At 40.8% G+C, this 23,220-nt stretch overlaps 1 protein-coding gene across 1 annotated transcript; it reads left to right on the forward strand.

Annotated features, from left to right (window-relative positions):
• Nucleotides 1–4: 4 nt before the first annotated feature.
• On the forward strand, nucleotides 5–427 carry PAQR9 (progestin and adipoQ receptor family member IX; the record flags this gene model as incomplete). Its single annotated transcript, XM_009580294.1, has 1 exon — nucleotides 5–427. A coding segment is annotated over one exon (423 nt), but the record flags the coding sequence as incomplete, so codon positions are not given.
• Nucleotides 428–23,220: the final 22,793 nt, after the last annotated feature.

The raw sequence follows: 23,220 nt of genomic DNA on the forward strand, positions 1-23,220 counted from the left end.
CGCCTACCCCTTTGCCGTGCGTACCTTCGTCTTCGCCATGCCGCTGAGCATGGCCTGCCCCATCATGCTGGAGAGCCTCCTCTTTGACCTCCGCACCCGCAACCCCACTCTCTTCGTCTACTTCTACCGGCGCTACTGCTGGCTGCTGGTGGCCGCCTTCTTCAACGTCAGCAAAATCCCCGAGCGGATCCAGCCAGGGCTCTTTGACATCGTGGGGCACAGCCACCAGCTTTTCCATATCTTCACCTTCCTCAGCATCTACGACCAGGTGCACTATGTGGAGGATGGGCTGGCCGAGTTCCTCAAGGCACCCCTGGCTGCCCCCACCTACTTGGGCACTGTGGGCTATATGGTGCTCCTGACGCTCTGCCTGGCTGTGGTCGTCAGGAGGTTCCTCAACGTCGCAGACCTCTGCAAGCAGGACTAGGTGGGCCAGCAACCCTTGGGACAGTGACCACCATACCAGTGACCCTTGGGCTGGAGACCCTCGGGCCGATGACCTTCAGACTGGCGACCCTCAGTCCGGCCCCACCATGTCCTGAAGATGCTGTGAAACCTGGGGGAAACACACCTGTGGAAGAGCCAGGTCCCTTTCACGGAGGGTTGCCAGAGAAAGTGACCATGGCAGAACTGCACGTGCTCTTTAAACTACTAGGTTACCAGGGGAAGCAAGCAAACGCTTACTGGTATGTTGCTGCTTAGAGTATAAGCTGAAATAATTTAGCTCTGCTACTAGGAAGAATGCATGAACTGTGAATGCCACTTACTAATTTCATAACAATTAGGTTTAAACTAGCTCTGTATATACATATATATTTATATATCTAGCTATATATTTATTAGCTACATATATGTGTATATATATATACACCTGAAGACACTTGTGCAACGATTACTCATTGACTTTTAATCAACTCCTGTGTGAAAATTCCTAGCGGATTATGCACTGACATTTATCTTCCTCTGTGATACTGTAACAGGCCTTTGCAGCCACATACTGGATTTTAAATGCAAACAAATTGATAGCTATCTATAGTTTTTAAGGTCTTGCAGCCTTTTCAGCCAGGGAACAATAGATTTAACAGAGAGAAGAAAAACAGCTGTGAATTATTACAGAATTACCAGTTGATGGAGAGACTTTAATTAGACAGGCAGTGAGTGGTTGGTGTAGCCACTCGGATACTAAAATAAAATAGAGGGATATGTAAAATAACTGAACCAGAAAGGGGTCAGACTAGTTTGGAGCGGGGGCGGGGGGAGAAGAAGGGCACTGCATAATGGCATGGCTCTTCCCCCAGCACGTCAGGAACATCTGTTGTATTAAGGGGGTTGCTAAGGGGCCCCTTTATCTTCCCTGGTAAATCACCCCCAGATCAGCCCTTTAGAGTCAAAGTCAGATGCCAGACTTTCTATAAGCCCCTGCCAAGCTCGGTGGGAGTTCTGTGGATGTAAAGAGAGTAACTGATGCATGAGATCTCATTCTGGATCTTTTAAAGAATTACATGGAACTGGTTTCTTCTGCTCTTTAATTAGAGCACTCTGTCAGATTTACCATCCTGAAATTACTTGCAGAATAAGGTACTGCTGAATCTGAGTTCAGGACGTAAAATCTGGCTCTACAAGTACTGGATACTGGCACTTTGTCATTATTCCCCATCTTTTCCTATTTTGATTAGTTCTGGCGGCAGCTGGGTATTTTGAAGTCCTCTTTCAGAAGCTTTGGGGGAGTTCAAAGACAAGAATTATGAGATATTTTCCAAAGCAGTATCTTTTCACAGCAACCCAGGTATTATCCTTCTCACACGACAAACAGCTAACTATAGATTGAACTTACTTTCTATATAAAAAGACATTTTTGTAAACAATGTGCAGATTTTAAACAGATGCATTTTGATTTTGTCTGACAGAACAAGTGACAAGTATGCAATAATATTACACAAGGGGGTTACAACTTGAAGTTCAGATGAGAAACTGCTTGTATACCCCATTTTCAAAAAGAAGGGTGGTACTTTCTTAGGAAACGCTGGTGTCATACTGCACAATAGCGTAGTGGCTCTTTAACTCAGCCTCTTTGCCCCTATTGTGGAAACACATTTCTGCTTGGGTCTTTCCCATTTTCATGCACATGGCATCCGAACCCCAAGAAAATGTTTTGAGTCCAGTCCCGTAGTCTTCTGTAAGACAAAGCCCCCTTTGTTTATAACGGGAATATAGGAAGGATTATAACTAGGGATGATGAGGTCAAATCCTTAATATGGGTCAGAATTATCACAGAAACCAATAACTGATATGTCCTGTACCAATGTCAGCTTTGTGAAAATTTCCCTATGAAAGTGCATAAGCTAAAAGAAAATTTCACCCACTTCATTTTATCTTTTATCTCAACCCATTTTAACTATAATGGTTTGGATCTTTTTGATTCTCAGTGAATGATGAGAATGGCCTAACAAAAATATGTATTCTTTGCCAGCCACAATTCTGCTGGTATGTAATTTGTGGTAGGGTCATGTGGTCTCTTAAAGAGATTGACTAGAATTTTCTGAAACAGCAGTTCCCAAACTGTGGCCTCTTGAGTTATCACTGATGGGCCATAAAAAACAGCATGGCCCTGTGTGGCTGTGTGTGTTCTGTTTTCATTTGCCAATCTGCATTAAAAGAAAATGAAAACTACATGAAGTACTTTTAATTTTACATATTTTCATTAATTTTTGTCATAAATACGGCATTGCTTTATTCAGCTGCCAATAAAGCAGAAAATTGTCTGCACCACTGGGAGAGGAGACTGGTTCACAACACTGTTATGCTTTGAAATGTGCTTTATATTGTGAAAAAACCCTGGAAATTCACAATAGAAAGCAAATGGATCAAGACCTGCAACGATGTCATCCTATGAATTTCCACAACTGCAAAAAGAAGCCAAAATCTTTGAGATGTGCTGTATTCAAGTTAAAATAATAGAGGCATAGTAGTTAGAGCCCAATGACTCATCCAAGTTTCAAAACTAATTATGTAGAAAGGGTTTGCCTGGGCGATGCCACTAGCATGTCCAACTAGCAATTAAAAACTAAGAAAGAAATCAAAAAGGCTGGGGACAGCAAATCTCAGCAGTAGAAGACAGCTCAGAAACAAGCAACAGTAAAAGCCAAATGTAAAAAAAAGGCTTTTAAAGCATACTGTATATTTGTGCTTGTTAGTCACGATGTAGATGACATCTCAAGAGGCAATGTCAAAAAAGGCTGTTGCTAACTTGTAAAAATACATTTGATATTTGCAGTTAGGCCACACAGGGTCGTCTATATATATCTCAACGACAGATAACAGTATAAAGGTTGGATTGCAACCAACTGCAATTTTACTGGAATCTTACTGCTGTTACAAGAGTTACAAGAGGGCCTGTGAGCCCCAGTCATGCTGCAGATTTGGTACCTGGCTCTGATATGAAGAATATTGCTTCATTTAAAAGTTCTATTGGCAAAATGTTGAGGCACGTGTATGGGCCTGAGCATTTCATGGAATTATTTGTAAATGCTGGTTGCAAGTACTGCTCTCTGAGCCACTGTAAGCAGGCTGTATGAATCAGGAGTGAATGGGTACAGGGAGACGTGATTACATTTTAAGAGTTCTAATTAATGTATATTTGTTCGTTTGTCTGTTGAAAATGTGGCTACAAATTAAAAAGTTACAGTAAGTGTGGAGAATATCTAGGGAAATGCTACCTGAGTGTCTGTGTTTATTCAGTGAAGGACATGTATGTAAATAATTGCTCCATTTGCCATGTCCGATAGCCAGTCTCCCTAAATATGGACAGAACAAAACTGAGTTAAAGAGGTTAAAAGTGGAACAAGATATCTATAATTACAGTGCTTGAATTTGCTCGTGTAGAAGTGAATGTCAGCATTTGTGTGGCTTGTAAGGGAGTGGGATCTCTTTTTGGTGTGACAGCACACATGGCTGAACATCCGTAAGCATGTCCAGAGCTTAGACAGGTGGTCTAACTTGCAGACTGTATGCATAAGAACATCCTAGAAAACAATCTTTTTTGCATAAGTACCTGTCATAATGTTTTTATTGCCCGAGTACCTGCCGTAAGGTCTACACTGTAGACTCCAGAGCTCATCTTTAAAACGAAAAAGGCTTTTCAGGCCTTTTGTGGTAGAATCTGTGTGGGGATGGGGGACGAGGTGAGGACTGGAGTGCAAGGGGATGGCCTGAAAATGCCTACGTGTCTTTCCGTCTTTGGCCAACACTGACCTTCAGACTGACCTATCTGTGCCATGTGAACTGACTGTTGATGGGGCCAGTTCCCAGAGTGTTGGTGGTACGGACACCCCGCCTTGCAATCGGCATGTGCCTAGAACTGCAGTCTACAAATTGGCATATATTCAATAAGCCTAGCTTCCAGGCATGTCCGAGTAACCTGTAAGCTTCAAGCTCATCTTTGTGTAAGATTGATATACCTCGTCTGTAGTAATTATCCCATATTCTGTGGTGATACACTATTTCTTCTTCTGCAGCGAGTTCATTCGAATGTCACTATTCAGGATATCTGTGCAGCTCTGAGCTGCTTCGTTAGCAAGACTGGAGTCTGCAGTCTGGAAACAAAGGGAAAGGTTTCATCTGTATGCTGCACTTGTAGAAATTTAGCAGTTAAAAGTAGAAACACATTGGGTTTTGCTAAAATAGTGGTTTTGCTTAGTTGTCCAAGTGTTGTGCTAATTATTTATTTGCTGAATCCAGCTACGCTGGATTCTGCACCTGCAGAAGATGACAGTACGAAAGGTTTACTTCGTGTTTAAGTAAACTCTCTGAGGCAGCACATTCATAAAGTATTATTGCACTTAACTCAGTTGATTACCATCCACATGCCTTACAGAAGCAAATCATACCTGTAGTAATTGCCCAGATTATAGTGTTTTTCATTGCCTATGAGAGTAAAAATGACCAAGTGGCCGATAACAAGCTGAGGAGTCAGGCACTCCTGGGTTCTTGTCCCTGCTTTGCCATTAACCTGTTCTGTAATCTAGGGCAAGTTGTTTAAACTGTGTTCATTTTGGATGAATTTAATTCATGTAAAACACTGGAATTGTACCAGGGTTGAATTTGACCCTCTGTGTCTCAGTTTCCACATCTGTAAGATGGGGAGAATATACCTTACCTACCTCGCAGGGTTGCTCTGAAGACTAGCTAATGTTTGTAAAGCACTTAAAAATGCAAAGACCCTCTTAGGTGCTAAGAAAAAATATTACTGAACTCCGGCAGAGAGAATGTTATATTTTTCCGTAGCTCCTCATCTCACAGGGAGAGGAACATGAACATTTCTAGATCATGAACTCTTGGGACAAACCCTCATCATTGCCATACTCCTAGGAGGTTCACATCCTGTGTCCTTTGGAGCTGACGGCAAAATTTCCACTGGCTTCAGGCGGGGGGCAATCAAGACCTAAGCAGTAGTAAACAGGCTGACTAAATGCTTAAGGGTCAGGAGTAAAGAGAAAACATACATGAGTTAAGTACTCTTCTCTTCAGAAATTCTCACTGGTGACTTGTACGGAGGGGCACTGTAATGCTGACATGAGGCCTCGTTGTTCAGTTAGCCATGGATTGTATTCTAGTTACCATGAAACAATGGAGCAAGATTTCCCATCAGTGTCTGTAAGACTATGATTATGTCTCAACTGCCATTGGAAATTTCAGCCTACTTCAAGATACTTCTTATCAGAGTAAAAAGACCTTAAATAAATGAAGTTTTTAAATAAACATGTGTAATCATTTGGGAACATAAAATTATACTGATCAAACAAATAACTTTCTCTTTTCTCCTCCCATTCCCCAAAACCAACAACATGGAGCCAATCCTACTCTTGAGCAAAAACTGAACTTGGATCTTCTTATCACATATGTGTACTCTTCCTTTGCCATGGAGCCCTGACTAATCGTCCTGCTAACCCACTCTGCCCTTTTCCTGGAAGGACTGATATAAACAGCACCACTGAGTAGAGGACAATGTTTTTAAGAGCTTTTCTAACTGGCAGCAGTAGTGGAGACGAAAAAAAAAAGACAACAAAGATACCAAAGGGTTTGAGTGGTTCATTAAGTCAAAGCCGCTACCATTAGAAATTTGCCCTATCCGAGTATATTCCTAGCTTCTCTTAGACACCTGTAAGTCAGGGCTACACAACCAATACCCAAGTTAGAGCTGAGACTTTACCCTCTTCTCCTCAGATGAGATGCAAGATGCTGAGGAAGTGTCACATGCACTGAAAGACACAGACCTCCATTCAAGACGTTTAGTGTCTTGGAGCTGGGTGTGAAATAAAGTTAAATTCACAACTTGCTTAGACAGATGCTGCTTCATTCCACTGAATTCAGTAATAAATTAATGACCAAGACAAAGGAAGCAGGATTTTGCTCAAAGTTCCCTGTAAGGAAACAACACCAGCAGACTTCTGCTTTCAGGGCAATTGCTTCCTGGGCCATACTCAGAACATGGAGGATTCTGAAGTAAGGCTTTGCTATTTCATGTGAACGTCTTAGGATTTGTGGTTGTAGCTGGGGGTTAATAGTATGGAGAAACAGTTTATAGCAAGTCAATTCTGTCTGCTAGAGATTCAAGCACGCTTTACTAAGAGGTATCGCATTTAAGGGTCTGTGCATGCAATGAACAAAAAGTGTGAATTTTGTTTGGTTCTGTTGGGAGGGTTTGAAAATTTAGTCTTTGTACACTTTTGGATGCTGACTCTTGTATATGTAATGACTATGCATTTTTAGCAAAAAAAAGGTGTGAGCTATAAATAAAGTTGATTCTGAGTACATTTTTGCAGAAATGCATTTATAAAGTTTTTTCATTTCTTAATACAAATTACTGGGACACCTGTAGGATCAGAAGTGTGTTGAATGTAGTTATCTTCAAACACAGATGTTGTTAGCATAAGTACAGGAACTTCCAATTCTTGTATAGTGGTGTTGGTATTTCTGAAAACACACTATACCACAGCAAAAGTATTTTTGCCATTTTATTACCTTTTATGTTTTAAAGCAATAAAATAGCATCACTGCATTTTTAATTCTCCAATATCTATGCTAACTAATTAATGATAGGCATCCCTGCTATATTAAAATTCATTAATATGCATAAGGAGATCAGTGTTCTGCCTACAGTGCTCACTAAAAAATCACTAAATTGGTAGCAACAGGTATGGCAAGAATCACAGCAAAATATTGACTGCAAAATGAAGAGGTCTATTTGGCATTAAATAAAGTCTCCCATTTGGCAGACTAGGAATGTTCCAAGTGGCAGAATATTGTTTTCAGTCCAAGTCAGGCACCAAAAAGCACTCAATGAACTGCAGTTACATAAAGTATCTGCTTTAAGCCTTCTGTGTCAAAATTCAGCAGGGCCTTATGTAGCCCAACATAATTGCAAGCACCCCCCGATACTGTTAAAAGGCTAAACACAATGGAAAACTGTAGGATCTTCTAGTTGAGGTTTGTAAAATTTCTTCAAAAGTTCCAGAATCCTTGAGAGCTCTTATTTGCAGAGTTTGCACATCCTATTTGAAATATGGTAATGACTTCAAATATTTGATGAGCCCAGCAAAAACATCCATTGCCACCTCACAGATGCCTCAAAAGACTACATCCTACAAATAAACGAATCCGTCAAAAGACTGCATCCTACTGTTAACATTTAAGGCCTTTCATAATGTTATCAGTAGGCTCTGGATCTGACTGCTGGACATGAACATGCTGGAGGAAAACCTCACAAAACTAATGGAGCCAGTGAGGATGGCAAAATACCGAGCAGAATGGAAAGCAACAAAAGACACTGCTAGGACAGGTAATTTACTGAGGTCAGTACCTCAGCCTTCAGCTGAGATGGCTCCATAGTTGTCCTGATAACCAACTGGAAATCTGAAGGCAATCTACATTTTGTTACCATGACATCACTTCTCTGACAAATGGCCCTAAAAGTCAGGACAGTGTATTTGTGGAGGAACAAAGGGACATTGATACACAGCTTTAACCTTCAGATTTTATTCTCTCATCGTAGGATAATGTATGGTTAGTAGAATCTGTGAGTGGAGATGAAACTCATTAAAAATTAAAAAGCTGGTAAAAATGAAAAGCAAATCAGTATTAATGCTAAGGCTAAATTTTGGGTTCGGTAATAGGAGTCTCTGGGGCAGAAACTACAGATGCACTCTTCTGCATCAGAAAGCCCTCTATTACAAGGCAGATTTCTTATCAAGAGTGGCAGTACACTTCTGTTAGTGGGGAGCTGGAAATATTTCTCTTGCCAGGGAGCACAGCCTTTGGGTATATGATATATGTTTTATAGGAGAATGACAACAACAATATCACACAATCTTTTTGGAAAGTAAACTATTTTACAAAGTTCTCTAATTTGAGTCTCTCCTGCCCCCAAGATCTAATCCTTTTTTGTCCCTCCTGACTGATGAAATACGAAAATATAGTTTTCCTTCATTTTTGGTGTTAAGCATGCTTCTTGTCTATTATCCTCTCTTTGCTAGGAAACATCTATTCTCCGTCACTCTCCCCTGTTGTCCTGAGGAATTGGGCAATGCCACTTGTAAAAGAAGAAAAACCTTGATTTTTCCCTCTTTATATGCTGGGCTCTCTGCATCCACAGTCCCGGGGCTACGGAATTCAATCACTGGCACACAGTAGTGTCCCCAAATCTCAGCTTTTCTTTTTAGCAGCACTTGGAAAGACAACTATGAAATGCCAGCGGGGTGGATAACAAGCAGCAATATCTGAAACACTCAGAAAAAATATAAATAATGAGCAAAAGGTAAACAGGTCCCTGGGACAGCTTCTCTGATATCTTTGTACACATAGGCATTCTCTCTCTTATTATCTCAAATTTAGCGAAGTTCATAAGCACATGCTTAACTTTAATATGAATATATGTTTATCTTTGTTCATTCATAGGGGTGAACTTTTCCTCGTATTTAAGTGTGCTATAGAAGCAGAGCCCTAATGAGCAGACAGTGCCAGGGAAATGTTGCCAGCAAGAGTCTGGCACAGCAAATTCTGCCATTCAGCCTGAAGACAGTGTCCTACCTTCCAACATCCAAGACATTCCGACATTCCCTCCTCTGCCTTAGTCCTTTAAAACATTCTCCTTTCAGACCATTGTCTGAAAGATTTTATTATGAAACAAAGAGCAAAATACATATGTAAAAGCTAGAAATGCACCAACTTAGTCATGAAATAAAACTGCAAATTTTCCAGCTGTAGCAATTACAGTAACAAAACATTGTTTCTTGTAGTCTGGTAGAAAACCATAGCTTGGAGTAAACCAGTTTGGAACAGTTATCAGACTCACTGAGCACTATAAAATACATTCACTAGCCAACCTGTTTAAAAAGAAAGTTTATTTCTGTATCATATAGACTCAAAGATTAAACACAGAAGTCAAATATTCTGTGCAGAATACCTTTGTCCCCAGCAATAGAGCATGTTCCTTCAAACTATAAGTATTCCACTCCAACAGAAGCATGCCATATCCTTTATTTTAAAGTTCAGATGTACTTTGAACAATAAAAAATAATTTGACTTAATTGATTTCAGTAAAACATAGAGAATTGAGGGTATACAAGAGTGGAAAACCTGCTCAAATGCAATATTCAGATTGTATAATTAAGATCACATAAAGTCATGGCTAACTCGGCACTCAGCAGCCCTAACACCTCAGAGGGAGTATACAGCCAGTGTATGTTAGGATCTGCTTCTACCGAGATGATCGGTAATCCAAAGGATATAGTGAATTGATATAACGAATGGAAAATACTACATACCTCCATTACAGTTAGGCTGTGATGAGTATATTCCTATATTCAGACTTAAGTCTGAATTACTTACATGGTAAATGTGTTCAGACAGCAACATTTATAAAAAAGTTGGTAGTGCCCTACATACTTTGGTTGAGGTCTCCAGCTGTTACCAACAAGACATTTTAGAAGTCTTCCTTATTAAAGGAAAAAAAGGGAAAAATTAATCTCATGGAGTTGAAAAGATTTGTTGATTCTGACTTTCCTGGCAGACTTGTTACACAGATTTGCACAAAGCAAATGAACTGGTGGACTTACAAATATTACCAAGTGAAGTAATCACTGCTTTCTCTTCTGAAAGTCACAGTGACTTTCTCCAAGCAGAGTTACTGAAGACCCACAGTGAATCTGGCCATCTCACCTTCACAGCACTTGCGGCTCCGAGCGCAAGTCCTCTGTGGAAAGTACTGATGTTCACCTAGCAGTATCAAATGCAGTTTATTGATGCTTTTAAATAACCCCAAGGAATGTTATTGATTAGCCAAATATGCACATATAGCTAACAAATATTTATGATTTTCAGGCTCTGGAAGTGTCATGATTTCTAGCTTCAGTGTCAGGACAGAACTGCCAGATATGTCCCAGACATGAGTGACTTCCAGCTTATTACTCAACATTAAGCACTCTTTGTTTTAAAAGCCATTTCAGTCACCCAATATGTCATGAATGAAACAATCTGCGACAAACAGGCTGGTAAATGAAGTCTCTCAGGTGAAAACTTCCCATGTGTACTATAACAGATAAGAGGTAGTGAGGTTCCCTTCACAAGTGATTCATGAGCTAAATTCACAAACGAAGCACCAGACTCAATTCTCTTCCCTTAGCGTTTTGCCTGGAAGGCACAAACAGGCTGGAAAATAATTCTGGCTGATAAAAAGCCCTCTGACCCTACTTATTCCCTAATCACATCGCTCCAGTACTGGCACAGAGGATGCAACAGGAATGCAGAGTGGCACAGCACATCTCCTCTAGGCTGCACTAGTCCATATGTGGCACATAGCCCTCGACGATCCCACCAGGGTTGCCCCCACACACATGAGTCAAAGCAGCCTGAGAACCAGGCAATTACAGCCCTGCCTGCCTGCTGTGCCAAGTGAACCTCAGAATAAAGAGATTCAGGCCTGCTGTTCAGGAGAAAGTTTTGCAACATTAGTCTGTGCCCAGCAGACCTGTGGAGGACACTGAGGTCAACCAGCAGGAGTTTCCCAGACAAGGTTTGGTCTTACTCACTTTTAAGAAAACAAACCTCAATTTTCAAACTCAGCCATCGGCACTCTGAAATCTCAGAGTTTGATTGAATCCTCGTATTTCACCAGCCTGAAAAGAAAAAAAGACGAAATAAATTATTCACATATATTGAAAAATGTCAGCTCCTTCAGATTTTTTTTTATCTGCCCCAGTCAATGCACAGACCTGAACAGCAGCATAATAGTGTGCGTGAAGATCAAATGAAGTGTAGTGTAGCACAGTGTCTATTTTAAAACAAACTGGCTGCAGTGATTTTTGGAAGCCAGCTGGCACAGTGGCGGGGCTGGCGGGCTGGCCTGGCAGCGAGGCCAGAGGCTCGGCAGCAGAGCCACCAGGAGGAGCGCGCAGACCACTCCTGGGTTGCAGGGATGTCCCTCCAGCAAGGCCGGTGGGAAGCTGTACGGCTCCAGCAAGGACACATTTTTTCCGTGGTAGCTAGCCGCTGTATTTCTCATTTGCAGCGCACAGAGGGGAGCAGAGGAGTACTCACCAGGCGCCTCCACCCACCGCCCTGTTTTCCCTGGACACTGCACAGCCGGTGAAAGCGCTGCCCTTTGAGGCTCTCCTCCACTGGGCACCTCTGCTGCCCCCAGGGCTTATTTGGAAGGGATGCCCCATCCATATAATGCTTTAAGGGAGAAGCTGGCACAGAGAACCTGAGAGTCTGGCAAAAATAATGCCTTAGAGGCAGCTGCTCGCTGATATAATCCCATATGAAAAGAAAAACTGTTTTGGAAGGGATGACGCTGCCCTCTTAGGCATCCCTGGAACTTAAACCGAGTGTGAGTCAGTCAGAGCTAGAGTATGCATCTTGCCATGTTGACTTTTTACTTAAACATATTGACTAGAATAAGTTCATTTGTTATATATACATACCACAGCAGATACAGATTAACATACCTATTAGACTTATATATCAGTTTAAAACTAATGTGTGCTAAACAAGCAAGAAACAAAACAGGCAATAGGTCAAAAAAATTTCTGAAAGTATCCCCTTATGCAGGATTTCATCCTCCAGTACCTGGAAGGCTGCAAGGTCGAGTACTTGAAAGTCATCAATTCAGAAATAGCTCCTTCCTGGCCCAGAACGTTCTGTGAAGATTTCTCAGGACAAATTCAGAGCAAGTGAGCGGGACTGGTAAAGCCCGAGTTAGCCATGAGGCACGCACCTGGCTGGCACAACACCATGTCCACCCTGCCACAGATGACCTGTCGCCTGCTGGATGTGAACAGCTTTTTTATTCTGCCACTCAGTTTTCAGACTGGTCCATGTTAGTACAGCCTACCTACCATATTCCCAGCTAATGTCAAACAATGCACATACATTTCACGCTACAGTTTTCAACACCAAAAGTATTAAAAAGTACTTTCTGAAATATTGCAGCCCTCTTTTTGGCTCTAACATTGAAATGCCAATTGAAGTATTATAACAGTGCTATGATTCAATCCCTGCTTGCTAGTTAACTAGCCTTTTCTCCCTCCTTCAACTGCAGAGTATACATATTTCCCCCCTGCTCATAGTTTCCCACTTGAGCAGGAGCTGTTGGACTAGCTATGCTGTTCATAAAGCAGAGCTGACACTCATCCCTCCTGCTCAGTGACAGGCACAGATACTAGCTCTTGGCTTGCCATGACCTTCGAGCTCTCCTGGAGAGCTCCGATTCATTTTGGCCAGCAACACTTCACTCCCAACCAGCAGCCACAGATCACACAGCAGCTCTGAGACAGCTGAGCTTTCCTGTCCGCTCTTCATCCTTCGAATAAGCCTGTTCTGGCTACAGGAACAAGCCAGAGCTGCCCTGAGGCTGTCAGATGATCTCCCCAGCCCTTGTCGAAGCTGGGATATGAACGAGCCTGGTCCACTCCTTTCTCATTTAACACCGACATATGGGAAAGTGTTTTACAGTACGAGCTCCTGTGCAAGCTGCCCAATGACCCCTACATCTTGTGCTGGCACAAGCTGTGCAAGTCAGCAGCCTCACTGCATCGATGCAGACCTAGGATCTGATCAAAGTGTTTCTGAATTTCTTTACTATGCTATTTTCTTCCTTTCAAAAATGTTTTGCCCAGCCGTTTATTTCTTCACACTTTCTAACCCAACTTCACTATCTCATCACCTTCTCTTCACAAATTTGAAGACTGAAGCCTTTCTTTAGTTCTGACTCCTTCAGGGCAAGCTGAGCTCTTACAACTGCCTCAAATGTGCGTGGAAGTTCTCCAAGAAAAACCAAGGTGGAGCAGATAGTAAGACTGTCCGTGATGTATACGGGGCGCTTCTCCCTGTGTCAGTGCCATACCAATGCCCTGCCTGAGTCTTGTTAACATTGTGTAGCTAGGCATACTGCTGTCACGCAGATAGGACATACAACTGATTTCCTAACTACCCATGGCCTTTCGATAGTCTTCTCTTCCTGTCTTATACCATTGGTTGTATTAGCATTAAAGAAGAATAATTAACTCTACATCCCACCTGAGTTATGGTCAAAATGCGGCAACATGCTATCATGCCTGTACATTCAGTTGAATCCAATAATAACATAGTGATCAATTTATTCTGACATACCATTGAAAACTGAATGTACTTATTTCCTCACACAGTCTATCTATTGATAAAGCTTTTCTGGATGTTTCAGACACATTATATAAACTAAGTCTACAAACAACCTATGTACATAAAAAATATCCTTGAGAGTGAAATTCTAGACTGAGGAATTTGCTTTGGTAATAGCAAGATTTATTGTCTTTTCTCATCAGATTTTGTTCTTAGGATATCAGTCATGATTTCTTTGTCAACAGATTTTGCGTATCTCAACATGACTGATTGACTTACAAGTCTGATCAATGAGAATCTGGAGGCCTGACCATATTTTCCGATAACAACTGCAGGGATTTACTCTCAGCTAAGAGTGTGAGAAATGTTCTGCAGTACGAGCCCCATCTTTTATGCTCAATGTCAAACATAACGGGCTTCTAATAATAGAACTACCACAATCTGTCCAGCTATTCCAGCCCCAGACCTGCCACAGGAAGCATCTCATTAGATTATAGCTAATGCAGTAAACAGTGACTTAATGCAATAAACAGTGACTCTTTCTAGTGACATGGTAAGAACAGAAAGGTTCCACATGTTGGGGAATTTTCTCATCTACACTCTTCTAGAACACTCTTCTAGAGGATTTAGCAGGGTGAGTTTCAATGAAATATTTACAATTCCTTTTACACAAATTACCACAGCATGCACTGAACTCTGGGGTTTTCATAAGGCCCTTTCTAAGGAGGAAGGACAACCATCTAGAGGGTATGCTGATGCTAAGTGTCGAATTTCAGACCTCGCTTATAACTGTGCATTCAAAGTTTTTTATTTTATGATGGGAACATAATGGAAGAAATACGAATGTAATGGGGAAATACAACTTTCCCCACATTATCCCTTAACTCGAAGAATTTTCTTGAAAATTCCTACATTCCCTTAAATTACTTTCATGCAGAGATCAAGTCTCAGAAGTATCAGTTGCTTTGGGACTAGCTATTTACAAAATAAAATAAAACAGTTTTAAGCTGTTGCTCAGCTTTGACTACTGCAGGTAATATTACAGACTAATTCGCTGGTCCAGCTGGCATTACAGTGCAATGTTCTCACCAACGTTCATTTGAATAGTTATCTGAAGCCTACACAGAATTCATGTGACACCACAGACTTATAGGAGGAAAAAAAATAGATGCAGAGGTGCCAGGCTTCATGGCTTTCCGAGCTATATGCAAAACCTTCATCACCCCATATCCTGCAGCTGCACAGCCACAGCTCTCAAAGGATCTCAGCCTCATGCTTTCTGCTGTGCGGCCCCACCATCCCAGCCTTATATCCTCTACCACCAGGACAGCAAGCTGAGGCAACGAGACAGGTTAAGCCCAGCATCCCACAGCCACAGCCCACAGTCAGGAGCAGAGCTGGACAGAGTTAGGAAGTCATGGTTGAAAACCCAGATCAGAAACCCAAAGACAAGCAGCTACAAACGAAACCTGCAGAACTGCGGAGAGTTTTACATCCACACCACCTGCACATCAGGGACCTGGGCCAGGAGAGGAGTTTGTTTCCTGTGAGCACTTGGCCAGTGACAGCTAGTCAGGAGGATGCCTTAACCTCAGCTAGGCAGTGGCTCACTGCACTCATTTCCCAAGGCCAGGTGCCCTCACCCCCTTAGCCCAAAGTCTGTTTCCTGGGCTGGGCTGGATTTTGTGGAAGGTGCTATGGTGCACACAGCAAAGCAGCAAAAGGAACAGAGAGATGCTGCTTCCTCCAAAAATACATGCATCTGCTACACTTGCTCACTGTGTTTCTGTACATATTGTAACATCTGCAATTAGCTTTTTCCACATTCCAAATTGCAAAAGTAAAATACACTACATTCAGAAAATATGTATACAGTTGTGCCTCCATTTCTTCTCTGTAACACCGAGTAAATTGTGTGTCCCTGCCTCAAGGAATTTAGTAAGGTAGTGGAGAGGCATTGGAGCATATTCGAAAGACACCAGTTAGAGTTGTGTGCCAGTTTCACAATCAATTTCAACAGGAATGTGGTGCTGGAAAAATGTGTTAGCATCTAGTTTTATGACCACTGCAATCGCCTCAGTCTCTCTTCGACAGAATCTGTGATTTCTTCCTAAAGAAAAGGGCCTGAGATGCTGACCTGCCCCACAAAGGAAAGATGGCAGCAGTATTCAGTAATTCTGCATTTCCTTGCTATGGCTTTAGAAGTATTAACACTTTTAAATTTGTTGTAATAATCTAACTTTTGTTCATCTTTAGCTCAGAATCTGATAGACATATTGCTATACTCTCCAAGCTGTTTTTCCTGGTTGATATATTTCCACCACACATCTCCTTTTGTCTAAATCTTAATATATGTTCTGCACCAATTTTTACTTGCTCACCTGTTTTATCAGCTACATATACCAGGTTCAATGCAGTTCTTGCTGCTCAGTCATTCTCCTTCCATCTGCCAGAGCCTATGTAATATTTAACTCGTTAACTTTTGAGTATTCATCACAATATCACTTGGTGGATTCTTACATCTTGCTGACAGCTGCCTGTTCTTTCACAGTTTTTACATAAGATGTATAGGTGCAGAAATATGCTGTCTCCCTTCCATCTCCAAGTTTCAAGACAGAGACTTCTCTGCTTTTACAGCAGCTTTTATTCAAAATTTTCTTTGAAAATCTTTTATCTGAAAATACGTGTTTTGAAGGTTAAAGGTCATGTATTGTTCTGCAGTGAAGAATTTCTTTCCAGATGTCAGACAATACCGTGCTTTAATTATACAGTCCCCTGGAAGACGTTCCACACTCTGAAGATTTTTTTGTTTTATGAAAGTCATTTTATTGGCAAAACATATGACTAACAAAAGGGATATGACTCTATGGTTACTGTAATATGAATTATTACACTGTTTACAGCTGAGGTTTAAAAACAATTTTCAGACAGCTCTGATTTTGGTGACTAAAGCTTTAAACCTCTTAGTTTTTTTTACTCCCTTCTTAAAGCCAGAGGTGGTGAATTTCTAATTCCTGATGCAATGTTTTGTCAGGCTAGGTATAGGGGTCAGTAGGTCAGACATATAAGGTGAAACTCATTGCTTGGAAGCCCTGAGAAAAGCTCCTATTTCAAGTTCCTTGTTTTGATGCCTTAAGTAAGTAGCTTCAATCAGACTTGAATAGCTCACTGCAGTAACAGCGGCTCTCTTTGCCCAGGGTAAATTTACTATGCAGCCAAATGTCACCCACCACAGTTCTCCAAATGCTTTTGGCAATGATCCACTTGTGCAATTGGGAGAGGGTGGACAGAGGGGGACCAGAGATGGTGGTTGTGCTATACCCTCCACTGCATCCGGTGTCCAACTGAGCAGAACCAGCACATGGAGCCTGACAGCCCAACTGGAAGGCCAGCAGAGATTTGGGGGAGATTAAAGGCAGGGTGTTGGACAAGGTACCAGCATCACAGTCTCTTGGCTTTGGGCTGGGGCACTAAGAGGTGAACCGTCCCCCCAGCTCTGGACGGAACACTCCTTTTTGCTGTGAGTGGTGAGGAGCTCTCGGCACACTTTCCATCCTGGCTTGCTACTGCTTCTCTAAAACCTCTGCATGGGATGTTGCCTGGGGCCAAACAGAGAAGCGATATCTATATCCCCTTCATCTATCTGCTAGTAGCTGTAGCACCACTGCCATAAAAGCCAGGCTGATGGATCTGATGCCTGACTTCCGCAGAGACTCACTGCTAGAAAACCCAGGCCTTCTCAATGCCGTAGTCATAGGAGTTTCACACCTAGAGCAGTTATTCAGGACCAGGTTTCACACATGCAGTGGCGGAAGAGATGTCACAGGGACCTACCACCTTAAAGTGCAAATCTTATCAGTATAACAACTTCCTACTAAGTGTTGCTTGGCATATTCATCTTTTGGTCCAGATTTCATTGTTTTCCTACTCTTTTATCCCATCATATACCTACTTCTATTGTATGTTAGCCATCAGGAGAATTTTGGCTTAGGGGCCACGTTATACACAAGTAAGTCATCAGTAACATACCATCTTTGTGTCAGTAACAGTTAAGTGTCTACATGCAAAATGTCCCTCTAAGGTTCAGACTTTAGCAAAATGTGCATATTGAAAAAAATCACAGCAATGCACTGGAACTATCTATACTTTTTGTGAGTTCTCTAATGCTAATTCATATGAACTGTAAGAAAAAGTTAGAAAAGTGTGTCACATTGTCTAATTCACAAATTGAGATAAAGTGAGAGCAGTTCTCCTCAGCCTGCACATAGCTTAAAGCTTGCTCCTTCTGTCTTAGCCCTGAATAAGAACTTGTTGCCTGAAACGTTGTCTGTCTTTTTAGTTAGTCCAATGAAAACTCATCTGTGCCTAAGAACCTTGCCTTGCTTGATGTCTTCGGCAATCACACTGCAAAAACATTACTACCAAAGCTCCATACAGCTGTGACTATTCAACTGGCAGGCAGGTCTCAAGAGTTCTTTATTCCTGTCAGACACAAACCATTATAGAGCAGCATTCTCCAAGAGACAGATCTGCTTGTGGGACGTATAAATACTGTTTTTCCTTCCATTGATGTCAATAGGAGCAAGGATAGAGGTATGATGTTATGAGATGCTAAGATCTTAAAATACGTTCTGAATGATTTCTATTTTAAGAGCTGTTTTGCTTTGGAGGATGAAAGGTCTGTTCACTTAATATGAGGAACAAGGCCTGTCTCAGAGATGTGGAAGAACATCTATTCATCCAAAAGTTTAGCTATTTCAGGAATAGTCTGTAAATTATTTAAAGAGTTTGTTTAAACTGTTGTTAACTATACCGGGCAGATTTCTGGCGAATGCATTATTGTTTCTTTAGCCTTCTTCATTCCTGCAAGGAAATTTTTTGGGGTACAGGACTTGTCACATCTCCTACTGACACTGTTCTACTTTGTACAAATAATTACACATTCACTGGGACTGGGACTAACACCTCCACCCTCCCCAGGAGGGTTACCGAACCACCAAACTAGAGCATTGTTTTTTCTCTCACTAGCTGGCTCCATGAATATTTAAGTATATTTTACAAAGTGGGATTGTTCCAGTCAAAGGGGCTGGTGGTCAGGACACTGCTGTGAGGCAGAAACCTAACCTGAATTTGGAGAGGAGAGGAGAGGAGAGGAGAGGAGAGGAGAGGAGAGGAGAGGAGAGTTCCTCTCAAACACAGGTAGGAATTAGACTTAGATTTTGTGAGGCATGCTTCGGGAACACTAATATGATCTTCTCTTTCTCTGTGGGATTTATACATCTTTTTGTGTCATTATTTTCACAAGCACTTACATAAAATTACATTTTTAGCATTAAATAGAATAGTTTGTACCAAATTAAACTGAGTTTGGGGACTTAATTTCATTTAGAAATATGAAAAAATCATATTCAGCTTCTGAGTACCGAAATTTTCTTTCCTGTCCAAGTATTCAGTCAATTATTAGCCCAAACTAACTTAGAAAGTCTTTCCAAATAATATCTTGTTTATCAGTATGGGCTCCACAAATTCTATGCCTTCTATCTTAGTCTAATCAGAGTTCAGGCAAGTAATCTTTGCTTTCTGCTTTAAAAACTGTGAATTGTACCTGTTGTCATAGAGTGAAGGGCTTCTGTGAAAGACAGGGTAACTTGGGAATTTACAGCCTGGAAAAACTTAATTTCTATCAACTGGAAAACATTCAGTTCATCTACTGAAGAAATACACAAAAGCAAGGTTACTCCGATGCTCTCTTGCTGTTTTACGTAGTGATCATAATCTCTACTTCCATCTATTCCCATGGATACTGAGGGGTTTATAGGAATTATTTTTAACAGTAACTCTTTCTTGCAACAATTCAGTAAGCTGTTATCTAACTGATAGCCAACCTAACATTGGACGCATAGTTAAGGTCTGTTCGGTTTGACAGTTCTAGATTTCTGTTTTCCGGGCTTAAAAGCTGGATATGAAAAGTCAAAAAAAGAGACTGTTTTATCCCAGAATCAAGCGTTTGAGTTTGTTGGTTGTTTTTGTTTGGGTTTTGGGGTTTTTTACAAAATTTAACAATTTGTTTTTAACAAACAATACAGGGTTTCTATTTTCAGCTGTGTTTTGTACATCTGTGCTTCTAATAACTATTGAGCTTGCATTGACATTTTGATGGTGTTTAGACTGACTTGATCCCTTCTAGGAATATGCATGACTTTAATATGGCCCATGGTTTAACAAATAGATTAATATTTTGAGGGTAATTCAAACACCAAACTAAACCAAAACAGACAAACTGGGATTAGGAGTGGAATGGACTGCTAAACTATCCAAATTTGAATGGCAGATTTAACCCCTGATTCTCATATTAATACAAAGTATCTGGAGAATTCTGAAATGGAGTCAAATTGTCAAAATAAACTTTTAACAATGAGGATGCAGTATGATCAAAAGTCCTGTTCAAAAAACTTTGTGTTTGGATCAGACCTCTGATCTTTTTTTTATAGCTATAACCTTTTGGGTATAATTCTTGCATTAGAGCTTGGCTGGGAACGTGTGCTGGAGTCGTCTTCTACATTACAGAAGATGTAGAAGTGCTACTACAGCTATAAATTCATAAATTAACAATCCAGGGCAGGTCAGAGACATAGTAGTGCTTCAGAAGATACACTGAGCTTAAAAACCATTTAGTATCTGAATTCCACTTACATTTAAAGCAGATAATTTAATAATGGCACTTAAGAAGAGACTCTGGGGTTAATAATACTAGAAAATTATTAAGGAATCCCTAGAAGAACACTTTCACCTGGGTAAAAGCTGCAACCATGAGAGGGTGATAACCAAGAGACAAGCCAGCAAACATTTTAGGTGTATTTAGGGTGGTGTCAAGGCAAAGAGAAGTGTCAGCAGAGTTTAAGAGCCTAAGAACCAAGAGCTTTGACAACTTAGCTGGAAAGCTGAATACAGAGATGTTGTGCTGGATAGACAGTATAATAATCATGACCTATTGGTTGCACTTATAACTCAGGCTCCATATAAAACTGTTCCTCTCATTCCCTTTCAAGAATCTATATACTTAGCATCACATATCTGCATCTGTACCTATTTACAGCAAAGAATTCCTTACTGTGTGACATCGTGCAGAATAATTATCAGTGCACTGCAGTACATCTGGAAATATGAGGGAATGCTGGCTCAGCATACCTCAGGCAAAGTACTGCACCTCTTAAAGAATGATAGCATACATAAAACAGGAGCACAAGAGCCTGATTAGTCTTTCATACACACTGAAAGCCAGGCATAATTTTTTTGAAGTGGAAGGAGTTAGAGCGGTACAGCTCTCCAACTGTAGAACAGGTAACAATAGAAATTTAAATAAATACTTACCAATCCTTGCAAATTCTCTGATTCCTTATTCAAAGACGTTATACCTCTGCCAGAAAACGTTATGTGGTAGAGGCAGGCATTCTTGGTTCCTTTCCTGCAAGGATTAAAAAGAAAGTTGACTGTAATCTCAAGAATAAGCCCAAAAACCAGGCTTAGAATCTGGAATTACCATTCTCCTCTCAAAGTACCCTTTCAATGAGTGAGTTGAAGCATTTAAACATAAAGACTCTTTCAAAACAGTTGCCTGTGCTCAACTGTCCACCTCCAAACTGAAGTTAAGTATCGTTTAGGAGCACTGAAATTAAATGACAATATTACTGACTCAGTCTGGCCTTTATTTTGTTTGGTGGATATGGGAAATTTCCTCAGAGACTGTTAAAACAAAGGGAGTCTGAGGCTCTTGAAAAGATTAAAACAAATAACTCCCGGAATACAAAAATGATAAACTGCTGCTTGATTCTGGCCCTGCACTTTTGATTCCTGAAGTACTAAAGGACTGTTGCTGAGTTAGAACTGCATAGAAGTTTCATGCAATTGTTTTCATAGAACACTAAAAACACTGAAGCATTTTTATACGAAATATATATCTAATTTCGGCCTATAATGCTGTTTCTCTAATGCTTTTCCAGTGTTTAGGTTACTTTTGTGATACATTTTCTAATCAAAACTGCTATTTTGTGGAAGTCTCTGGACTTGGCTCCTCAAATTTCCATATAGGTTCCATCCATTTTTTATAACTTTTGGCCTTAATACTTTAGCATTTTAATGACCTACAGTATTTTGCCCATAGCGAGGAGCACTTATCTAGTGTTCAGACGTGTTGCTCTGCAATACCATGCTGAGACTGATACGGACAATGACATTTCTTTACATATTAAGTAATGATGATTCTGTGAAAATCATTACCCAGCAACATAATAGATCCCAGATGTGTTTAAAAAACATAATATAAGGCTAAACTCCAAATTCTAGCCCGGAACGCATGTGTGCATCTCCCAGGGCAGTAATTCAGCATTTAAGAAAAAGTAAACGTACCATTGTAATGCACATGGCAGATAGCTGAGTTCCAGCCACCAGTGAAATAATCTGGCCCCAATTTTGCATTCCATGACCCCTGTACTCTGATGGGAAGGAGGCCATAGGGACTGACTGTAATTCCCCTAGTCAGAACTGCCCAGTCCTGGCACAATTTATTGTTGCACAGGAACAGTCCTAATTTACATCAGTGGTGCAACACCCTCCTTCTTGCCAAGGACTCTACACTCCAAAGACTGAATAAGAACAACGGAGGGAATAGCATAAACAACAAGTAGAATCCAGTAAGTCTTTTTGTGTCATCAATATGATGTTGTACCTGGCAGAGAATGGCTGGTATCAAGATGTTTCCTCCCAAATACTTCAGCTCTCTCGACTTGATCTAATCTGCCTGTCAAAGAAAGGGTATTTTCCCTGCTCTGGATTTTCATCTTTGACGAAGGAAGTCCTTCAGATGTAGGACTTCACCATTTCACCATTCAGATGTAGCTGTTGAGCTGCTCTGCTAAGTTAGGGCCTCCTATTCAAGTCAAGAAAACAAGAGTGGGAATCATTACGTCTGATGGTAATTTCCCTGTATTTACCCATCTCCTGTTGCACAGGCTATCATATCATTTGCACATTTTGTAAAGAGTTCATTCCTCATTGTCCCCTTCCCATACAGTTTATGGTATTTGGGAAGCCGATGGTGAATTTTCTTATCAGTAAAAGTAGGAAAATGGTATTTTAGTTGGCTGAACTAAAATTGTTCACAACACTTTTCTTCCTAAGAATATCTGCAGTAAATAAATTAGATCAAACTGTTCTTATGTATAGCCTTATAAATAAGAGTAGTAGAGGGAAATTCAGGAAAAGCAATGAGATTATTGGCATGAAATGGTTTCTCACGGGGCTTAGTTCTGATTTCCAATCTGTGTTGCCAGTAACAGTAAACTAATAATAATATGTGAAACTGCACCATGAGACTCAGGTCCCAGGTACCACCTGTGCAATAGCAGTATGACAGCATAACACATTTGATGCTCTTTAAAAATATCTCTGTTTTTCAACTACAGCATTCAGAAGATAGAAAAAACAAAAGAAACTGAAGCTGGATGCCTTAATACAAACCTACTTATTTATAGAGGATGTAAAACTTTCTCTTCCTTGAACACACGAGAA

The sequence above is a fragment of the Fulmarus glacialis genome, unplaced genomic scaffold (genome assembly GCF_000690835.1).
Source record: "Fulmarus glacialis isolate BGI_N327 unplaced genomic scaffold, ASM69083v1 scaffold30446, whole genome shotgun sequence".
NCBI classification, from domain to species: Eukaryota; Metazoa; Chordata; class Aves; order Procellariiformes; family Procellariidae; genus Fulmarus; species Fulmarus glacialis.